The sequence below is a fragment of the Elaeis guineensis genome, chromosome 6 (genome assembly GCF_000442705.2).
Source record: "Elaeis guineensis isolate ETL-2024a chromosome 6, EG11, whole genome shotgun sequence".
Lineage (NCBI taxonomy): Eukaryota > Viridiplantae > Streptophyta > Magnoliopsida > Arecales > Arecaceae > Elaeis > Elaeis guineensis.
The window spans coordinates 17,325,779-17,335,516 of NC_025998.2; the positions used below are offsets into that span (position 1 = coordinate 17,325,779).

At 38.4% G+C, this 9,738-nt stretch overlaps 1 protein-coding gene across 1 annotated transcript; it reads right to left on the reverse strand.

Annotated features, from left to right (window-relative positions):
- Positions 1–212: 212 nt before the first annotated feature.
- On the reverse strand, positions 213–6,128 carry LOC105047066 (histone chaperone ASF1B). The gene is made up of 3 exons (XM_010925857.4): positions 5,785–6,128; positions 898–1,013; positions 213–808 (listed from the first exon to the last, which is right to left on the reverse strand). Exons 1-3 carry the CDS (start codon positions 5,891–5,893, stop codon positions 470–472), a joined length of 564 nt encoding a protein of 187 aa, XP_010924159.1. The 5' UTR covers positions 5,894–6,128; the 3' UTR covers positions 213–469.
- Between the last annotated feature and the right edge of the window lie 3,610 nt (positions 6,129–9,738).

A 9,738-nucleotide genomic window follows, 5' to 3' on the forward strand; every position in this document is an offset into this window, starting at 1 on the left:
ATGCAAACTAAATCATGGCTGCTCAAAGTAAGAGGAGCTAGCTTGAACAAATTCTGTAAAAGAAAAGTTTAACCAGGAGGCATGCTAAAATAAATTGAATGAAATAGTGAATCATGACATTGGGCTCAAGGGTACCATACTGACCAAAAAATTCCTTACACATCTCTAAACTCCTTCAACACAACACATAAGGTGTCAGCACAACAAACAAGAGTTCCAGCAGGCACCAAAATCATGCTTAACCAGCCCATAAGGATCACTTAGAGTACACCAACATTCAAGTAGGGCATAAATTTTTCCATCACGAGAGCCAGTTTAACTGAAATAGCGTGCCCACAACCCACTGGAATAATTTTCTACAAAGATCCCGTAAGGTTAAGCACTTGCACCTTTTCACCTCACCATAACCACAACCATCAAGCCTTGTCCGGATTGTTTTGGACCCTCTCACTCTACATTAGTAAAAAACTCATTTTGGAGGCTGATCGAGCTGTGGATCATCACTGGCATGGTTTTCAGGTGTGGTAGGCGGTGGTGGCTGTTGCTGGCTGCCATTTTCACCGGTTTCAGGATGGAAATTGATAGGGAACTTAGTGACACGGGGCTTGTCAGCCAGGATATTTCTCTGAACTCTGTCAATTAAAACCCTTGGTGGTGGTTCTTCTCTTAGCTGTTCATCATCATAGTCATTGTTCACGTAGTAGCCTACTCTGATGAACTCCTGCCCTAAATAGGAGCAAGTCAAAAGCAGCACTGTCACACCTATGATATCTTCTTCACGAATCTTCATTGGGTCTGGTGGGTCTACCTGAAAGTACAAATTTATAGACTATTAGTTTATGCTCTTTTCAGTGGATAAAGTCATGCTAGATGTTGATTCGGCTTGGTAAAAATTACCTGGAATACAAAGCGGTAGTTCCCAACATTGACAGGACCAACAAGCACACTCTCAAGGAGCTGATCATAGGTCTCATCCTCTGCAGACCCTACATATATGAGCTTCCATTCCAAATCTGAAGGGTTGAACAAGATTTCTTTTGTTAAATCTCAGCAATATAGCAAGATAAGATCCACTGAATATTATTAATGACAAACTGCTAAACAGAAACACCACCAATTCCATGCCCACAATCACTTTCAGGTAAGGAGCTTCTATGCTACTAAATTAAAAATTATTGATGAAGAATAAAATTACCATTTATTTCTTAAAAAAAATAAAGACCGGATCTTATTTCTGTTTTATATCTGCTAAGCTCTGTTATGTATACCAATAACAAAAAATTGAATAAACTTATATTTCTATCAACATAGAGATTTCCCAAGAAATTACCAGTTTCCATCAAAACTAACATCAGCATTGCAAACTGCAAACTATGATGCTTAAAGGACATGGTGCCAAAGATTTTAGGATTTAAAAATCTATATAAATCACAGTACAATAATGAAATTTCTATTCAAACAAGAGTGTACTTCACTGAAATAAGATCCCATGAAAAAAAAAAACATTGGAGACTTTGAATTAAAAAACTGATAACCTTGCACAATGAAACTTGAAATATCACATAACCAAAGTAAACATGTCTTATCAACTTGGACTATTGGCCGAAAAAAAAATGATACTGATCTAACTTCTGTTTGCCTCCGAAGCAGAGAACTTAGACAGTATGTTTAACATATTTAAGGAAATCACATATTCATGAAAATTACAAATTAGATATGTATGTTCATTCCTTGACCTGATTCCATATGATGGAATAAGGCCTATTTGTATGGTCAAGATATTCAATATCAAGAATCCATGGTAGAACACCAAGGTTTGTAATTCTTGGAGATGTTGGAGGAACTTAATTTAGCATCAACAAAATATATTATAGGTGGCAGGCTCTAGCACTAATAGGATGAGGGTGGATTCACTTTCTGACACTTCATATATACCTGCTACCTCTAAACTGTAGGTATGGTTATAAACACATCATGTACATGCAGAAGCATAATATCTGCCAAGACAAAATTATACTGCACGTTCATATAACTAAGCTCCATAAGGGTTATTTGCTTATGTGAAACATAGAAGGCATGCAATATAAACCATCCCACCATTCTGCAAATATGTAGGCTATAGAGGTTTAGCTATCTATAATTTTGAGAAACACTCTCCATGATGTGAAAACAGAACTGAAGCCAGTCCAACGCCTGGACAAAAGAGGTGGCAGGTTGAATCATCAATTTGAAATTCAAACTACAATTTTTGTTCCCTCAGGAAAAGTTACTGCCAACTTGGATAACTTTCCAAATTATGCAGATGATGACATGTTAATTGGTCTAAGGCCCTCAACAGCTAGCACTAAATAAAGCCTCTGGAAACCTATTCAGCAAAACTAGTTGATTTTATGTGCACTTGCTGCCATACATGTCTGCACAACAAAGCCCTTCTTGTTAAACTATACAACAAACCCTTCTTGTTAAACCATACAACCTCTTCTTCATACCAAAGGAAATTCTGCTCCAGATGACCCCATATGTTTTCTGAGCCAACTTTACTGATATTTCTTAAAGACCTACTTCTATGTCTTATTGCCAAAAAGGACTTACTTTATGCGTTGAAGAAATGCTCTCATCAGTTAATTTGCTTCCTCAAAAAAAGGGCTTTTATAAAAATGAAGATGCTTAATTCTTAATAATCCTCCACACTTTCTTAAGCTATTAAGTTTCTGGCTTGAGTTCTTAACTGACAGCATTTACAGGAAGAGTTGCTTGACCGTGCATCTTTTCTATCTCCTATATAGGAAAAAATTACATATGGTTGACATGAAACATCAACACTGAAGGAACTCAGATAAATAAGTAATTTCAGAGTTCCTCAGATGGGAAACATAATGGTTTATTACTTCAAACAGTACTAACCCCATCAGTATCTTCCTCCATAACAGGAAATATTATAGTGATACACTGCCTAATCATTGTTAATAACATGAAAGATGGAAATTATCATTATCAACAAAGAAGTTAGCTCTAAACTCAAAATGACCTATCAATAAAACGTTACAGATATAGAATATTAGTTGGCAAAAGGTAGAAGCAAATCCAAGTGATGCATTATCTGATCATTTTATCAAGGACATAACCAATGCAAATGATCTTATCTTTGAATCAGTACTTGCCTTCCCCATTTATTGAGTGACTATATGATTCTTAGAATAATAGATCTCCTCATGTTACACTTTCCTAGCAGGAAAACACCTTAAGCTGACAAAATAGGGGTTTACTACCACAAGAAAAAGGTGATAGGGGTGGGGGGTAGTAAGAGTTTCGAGACCTATGACAATCATACAATGCTTTATAAGAAAATAGGGTCCTGATGTTTCAAAATAATTTGCATATTCTTGCCTGACAATTTCATCAACTCAAGTCCCTGTAGCCAGTCCTAGGAATTGATCAATAACATCCATCTGATGTGATTAACAAACTTAGAAAACAAGAAGCTGCCAACTCCCTCATATTTGTAGGTGGTTGAACCAAATAACTTAGTGTCTAGAAGAACCAAATTCTTAAATAAGGCCACCTTAAAAGATAGTGTAAACACTTTCTAATCATTGTTACCGCACTACTAAACTCCCATGGCATCAAATAAAGCTCTCTTTTTGTGCTTTAGTTGTAAAGGCAAACTTTCTATGCTGACGCCTGTTGAAGTTTTTCTCTTTTATTTTGTTTAAGGCAGTTTTTGATGTGGGTGGATTCGGAAGAAGAAAAGGGTTTGATGGTATGTTCTTGAAACTTGTTTTTTAACTTTATACATCTCAAGTTATAGGACAAAATGGAAAGCTTTGAGTGCTACTGCTGAAAGGCCCAAAAAATAGGGTAAATGATGATATAAGGAAAATAAGAGAAGCTTTTTGATGCAATTTTAGAGGCAACAAGAATTATTCTGGATATGAGGATTTCTTTTTCCCTAATAATTGAAAAAGATAGAAGAAAGAAGAAAAAGGAAGAAGGATGAATATTTTTTTTTTTGACAGAAATAGAAATGTCAATGGCCCAACATAGCACAACTCTTTGGTGGGCTTTAGCTTGTCCACCACATCTTGCAAGTAACCATCAATTCTATTATCACTGTCAATGGTGATATAACGCATCTTGTCACTGAAGATTAGAGGATATTAGTTGATAACAATCTGCTTCAACCTCATGATCAAACCCATCTCATGTATTTCCATTAATATGCTCATGTTACATATTCAAGATGTTTTCAATCTATTCCAAAATATCTCTACAATCAGTGAGGCATTTTGTTGGGCATTAGGCTAAGAGTTACCTTTATTTTTGGACCTAAAGAGATCCAACATATTTGTTGGCTCATCATGGAAAGCTCTCAACAGTCACTATTCATTGTTGTTAGTACTAGTCATAGGCCCAAAGCTTCATTTCTTTAGTAAAGATTTACTTCCCTAATTCAATTAGCTCATCACTGGTAGTCAACATTAATAGGAGCCTGCACTTTAGGAAATGCATGTGCATTGCTCCCAATGCCTTGAATTAATTATATTCACGTTTTATTCTGAGAAAGATAAAAGAAATAAAACAAATGGAAATGGGCGTGAAATTACCAATCATAGAACCGTTCTTTAAGAGAGAAACCAGAGTCTCAAACAGAAAGAGGGAAAAGAGGCATGCAAAATTCTGATAGTGGTGAAGCCTGGACACTGTATCAGAGTTCAGTTCTTCAACAGTACAAATAAAAAGTATAAATCACTTTGTAAGGATAACTAACAGTTCTAGGAGATAGTATAGTTAGAATATAATTTTCTTTTCAGTGCTACCTACAGTGCATATTACTGTATCTCATATACCAAGAACCTTCTTAATACATACAAGCCATATGTGATAAACATGGTACACTTACAACAACATTATATATATATATATATATATATATATATATAATATATATATATATATATATATATATATATATATATATATAAAGAAAACATGAAAACAGCAATAAGAAAACTGTGAATGCTATTGTACAACCACAGTCTAGGTATGCATAGAGTATTGCAATGTAATGGTCAGTACAATTCAGTGCAGAACAATAATAATTGATGCCAGGCGGATACAAATTTACCACATATCAAGGATCAGTATTGTCCTAATGCAACCTGAATCCTCAATATATCTTAAAGCAAGGTTCAATTCACAGTGATAAATTAGATCATCCATCAAAATTTTGAGTTGCGATATTGAACTAATATGGTTGAGTTACCAGGATTCCACTTTCATAAACTCAGTGTAATCTTATACAATTTGGGATCCATCCACTCATTGACGGTTGCTGGAGGCAGCCTAGGATTATAAGTTAAGAAAAAAAGATATATCATTGGGTTTTATCATATCATTACAGACCAATTCCCTCCAAGCAACCAAACTCTTCTCTTCTTCCCCTGCCCACCATCTGCTGCTTAGTTTCTAATTTATTGGCCAATGTTTCGACTGGGCTTCTAAAAGCAGTTCACTAGCCTCATAAATTTATCCAATCTTCTTATTCTTCACCTTCTTGTTGTTATCCTCTTTCCAAATTTTCTACTTAGCAGAGCCAAATAGCACACCAAAACCAATAGCACATCAACCTCCAAAACCCTAATATTTCAAACTGGCCAAAAAGAAGAACCCTAAAAGAAACACCATTCCAAAAACAACAAGAAATAGGACCAAGAAACAACAGATTTAGAACCATTTTCCACCCCAAAATCCAAGCCAAAAAGAGGGATCTGAACAAGACCATACCATCTTCGAGAGGAACCAAGCACTCGTACGAGATCTCGAACTGGAAAGGATTGAGGAACGGCGTCGGGTTGTCCAGTACCGTGACGTTGGTGATGTTCACGGCGCTCATGCTCGCCGCCGCTCCGAGAACCTAATCGAAGACCCGATCACAAAGCCTAGACCTCACAGCCCGCCCATCTCCCCGCCAAAAACCCTAAGTGGCGGATCGATCGAGGCGCGGAGAGAAGGCGAGCGCTCGAAGGAGGAAGGAAGGAGAGAATGGACAAAAAATAGAAGGAAAGTAAAAAGTTTTTGGTTCGCCCGCGTGGATTGGCGTCCGCGAGTCGCCGATATGCGAGGATATGAAGAAATGGAGGGGGAGCGGGAGGGGAAGGAGGGCTTTTTCCTGGTGGGGCAACCGAAAGGGGGAGGGTGGCCACCGGGTGTAGCCGGTTTTGCCGGGGGGATGGCAGAGAGGAGGTTGGCGGGAGATTTTTGAATGGACTTGGGGTTGTTGAGGGTGGGAAAGCAGAGGAGAGATGGAAGGATTTATAGATCGGAATGGAAGGCTAGCGAGGAGGCCAGAAGGTTAATTCGTCTATGGCGTCTTAGACGCTAAAATCATGGGACGAATGCTTTGCTATTGCTGCCGGTACTGTTGTTTTTGAAAAAAATTAAAAAAAATTAATAAGTTATGTTTCTTATCCTAAAATTTCAGTCAGATGAGCTTATTTTCTTAACATTTTCATTTTAATGACAACTGTATATTTATCATCATCTTGCTAAGGTTTGCTCATACTCTTATTAAATAAATGCTGAAATTTTTTTTACGTTGCTGATGGATTTTCAAGTAAACTGTTTCTTTTATTTTTTCCTTTCTTGCCATGGTTACCACTTTTTTTGTTCCCTTCAAATACAGGCCAATGATACAGCCACAACTCTTAAAAAATTGGAAGAGCTTTTTTTTTTTTAATAAATCGGATGGTTCGTATAGATCTAATATGAATACATTCAAAAAGATCTAAAAAATATATATTCTTGAAGGCTGATGGAAGATCTTCGCTCTCGATCCACACTATTTCTTTAGTATGCGCGGCCATATAAGTGGCCATTCAGTCAAAAGCACTATTAACTCTCGATATATATGACAAATCTTCATGAAAAGCCAGCTTCCTACCATGCACTAGATATCTAAGTGAGAGAGTGCATTGCCACAGATGATGGTTGTCCACGTAACCAGGCAACCATCATGGCGAAGTCCTCGAGCATAAGTCTCGCTGCACCAAGCCTCAATTTAGTAAAGATAATACTTGCCCACATGGCATGCAACTTAACTATTGGGATCGTGCTATCGATGAGGTGACGACCGTCGGCAGCTAGAAGCTTGAAATTCAGGCTGCGGATCAAAAATCCGATGCCCTCTCTACTGTCTCTAACGCTGCCATTGAAGTTGACTTTGATATATCCGGATGATGGGGGCTCCTAAGTAATAAATACCAATCGGCACTGCTGTGGCAGCCAGAGAGTCTCAGATCTCCCAAGTAGCCTAGGTCAAATCGATCAAGATCCGACACACGATCTGTATAGCCTAAAATAAGGCCCTTTCATGGGTGATCCTCGCAAACTGTCAAACATCCTCGAAGAAGCTCCTATTCCTAATCAGCCAGATGTAATAGACAATGTAGGCCGCCCAAATACCCATGGCCCTAGATGCATCACTCTCCATATTCCTTCGGAGGGCATCTAAAAAGATCTAGGTAGAATCCTTGGTGATAATGATCATGGCATGAAGACCAGCCATCCACCACACCAAGCGAGCACGAGGGCATAAAAATAGGACATGATCAACAATCTCCTCCACCAAACATCAAGATGGACAAACAGTCAGAATCTCCATGCATCTAGCACGTAGGACCATTCCAGTCAGGAGTCGGCATCAGCTACTTTCCAAATGAACAAGCTGACTCTCGAATGGATGTGCAATCACCATATCCAAATCCCATCTAGTTTTATAGTCGGAACCTCCTTTGTAAGACTCATACAGCTCTCTGGTTACCACTCACAGATTGCAGACTGATCCCCACACTCTCACATTCAGTCTGGTGGGAAAAAGCAGTATAATAAAGAGCACCCTCTCCGCCAGCTCGGCACCAAATAGATAGGTAACTATGCCATCGTTCCATCCATGCTCCGCCCCCCTCCTTTCAAAGAGCTTCATGAAATGGTAAAGAAACTTAAACAAATTTAGAAAGGTAGTTGGAAGATCATTTGTTTGAAATGACAAGCAATTGGTCTTTTGTTTTTTTCCCCACTCAGCAAGGAGAGAGAAATCAGTAGCTAGGATTGCCAAAATTTCTTATGACAACCCTCGTCCAAACTACAACTAAAGACTTCACCTTAGTCTCATCCTAATTGTAACAAGAGCGGTAGCAAATGTTGCTTCAAAATCATAATAGTTATGGATAAACATGAAAATTTGAGTGGTCTGCATGAGCATGACTTTGATGTTTGTGGGAGAATGCTCTTTGTGATTAACTCAGATTCAAAGTGTTTATGCTTTGATTTCTTCTTCCATTCACGCAAGCAAGCCATTCAAAAGAATACTCGTGGATTTAAAAATGAACCGCCGAGAAGTGGGATACTGCTAACCATCCAACTTTAAAGGAATGCCCAACTATGGGTTAGCTTTCCACTGTAAGCACTGTAAATTTGAAACAAAGATTGTCATTGTACATGCGCGTGCATTAGTTTGGGGAAGTCAATGACTTGGTTTGAAAGGATTTACCTCAATAAGCAAAGAATTCCAAGTGAGAAACATGTGTTAGAAATCCGTTGCTGGAATCGATGTCTCTTAAATCAAATCATGTGAGGCAAAACGCAATGGTGAGGCCAGATCCAATGATTTGTTTAAGTGGTCAATCCCAGTTGGGTTTGGAAGCACCACACACAAGTGAAGCCACATTGGATTTGGTGATGGATGCATAGCCCACACATAGCTTAATGCCACTTTTGTCAGAAGGTGTACAACAGCATCCAGAAATTTTTTTTTATTATTACTTTCAGGATTCTTTTGTGAACCTTTTTTTCCTTCCACTATCATAGCATCATTGAACATCTATGTTGCCACTATTATGACATTCTTTAAATGTAAATTATGATGAGAAAAAGAACCACTGCAAGGAGAACAGAAGATGCCACACCATTGCCCTCAATATGTGGCTACCAGTGGTACAGGCAGGTGGGTAAAGTAATCTAGCCTCATGAGGTGCCATGTAAATCAAGGAGCCTGAATCTAACGGGTGTTTGATTGGGAGAGTTGGGGCCTCAAATGGAAAGGATGAGAGCTACTACCATGCCAACCATTTGGTCAGGGATGTCCCACTCATACTCCTATTACAGGGCAGAATGGAATCGGCCAGTTCATCCTAAAATCTAATCTTAAGAACTCAAATCTTCATTCGGATTTCTTCATCCTAAAATCCAATCTTAAGAATTCAAATCTCCATTCAGATTTCGATTCTAATCACAAACCAAATGCTTCAAAAGATATAGTCATTTCGATCCCATTCTAATCCATTCTCATTCTGAATCTGATTGCAAACCAAACAGCCCATAAACACTATGTTGCACGAGATATAAGAAACTGAGGCAGTTGGGGCATGAACTGAATGATCCAACGGTCAAACAAAATTCACAGGGCACAGATATGGTATTGCTTTTAAGAGGGTGGAGAAAAAATAGGATCGTTGGGTTCTATCTTGAGTGCCTACAAAATTGTATCCTGCTTTAGTATTTTGTCCAAGCGTAAACCAGCAGCCCCTGCTGTTGTACAGGTCCGTTGTTTTAAGCATTTGCTCATGATTTGGGCCGCACGAATGGTAGACCGGAGGGCGGAGCAGAGCCCTCATGGACTGAACCAACCTGAGCATCGTAAGACATCAGTTCAAATCCAAATCATCTTACTCTATAATATAT

Coding starts and splice junctions, on each gene's coding strand:
- LOC105047066 (XM_010925857.4), bottom strand. CDS start 5,893: ATGAGCGCCGTGAACATCACCAACGTCACGGTACTGGACAACCCGACG. Junction 1,014..5,784: donor CTTGGTTCCTCTCGAAGATG/GTATGGTCTTGT, acceptor TCAACCCTTCAG/ATTTGGAATGGAAGCTCATA. Junction 809..897: donor ACTACCGCTTTGTATTCCAG/GTAATTTTTACC, acceptor TTGTACTTTCAG/GTAGACCCACCAGACCCAAT.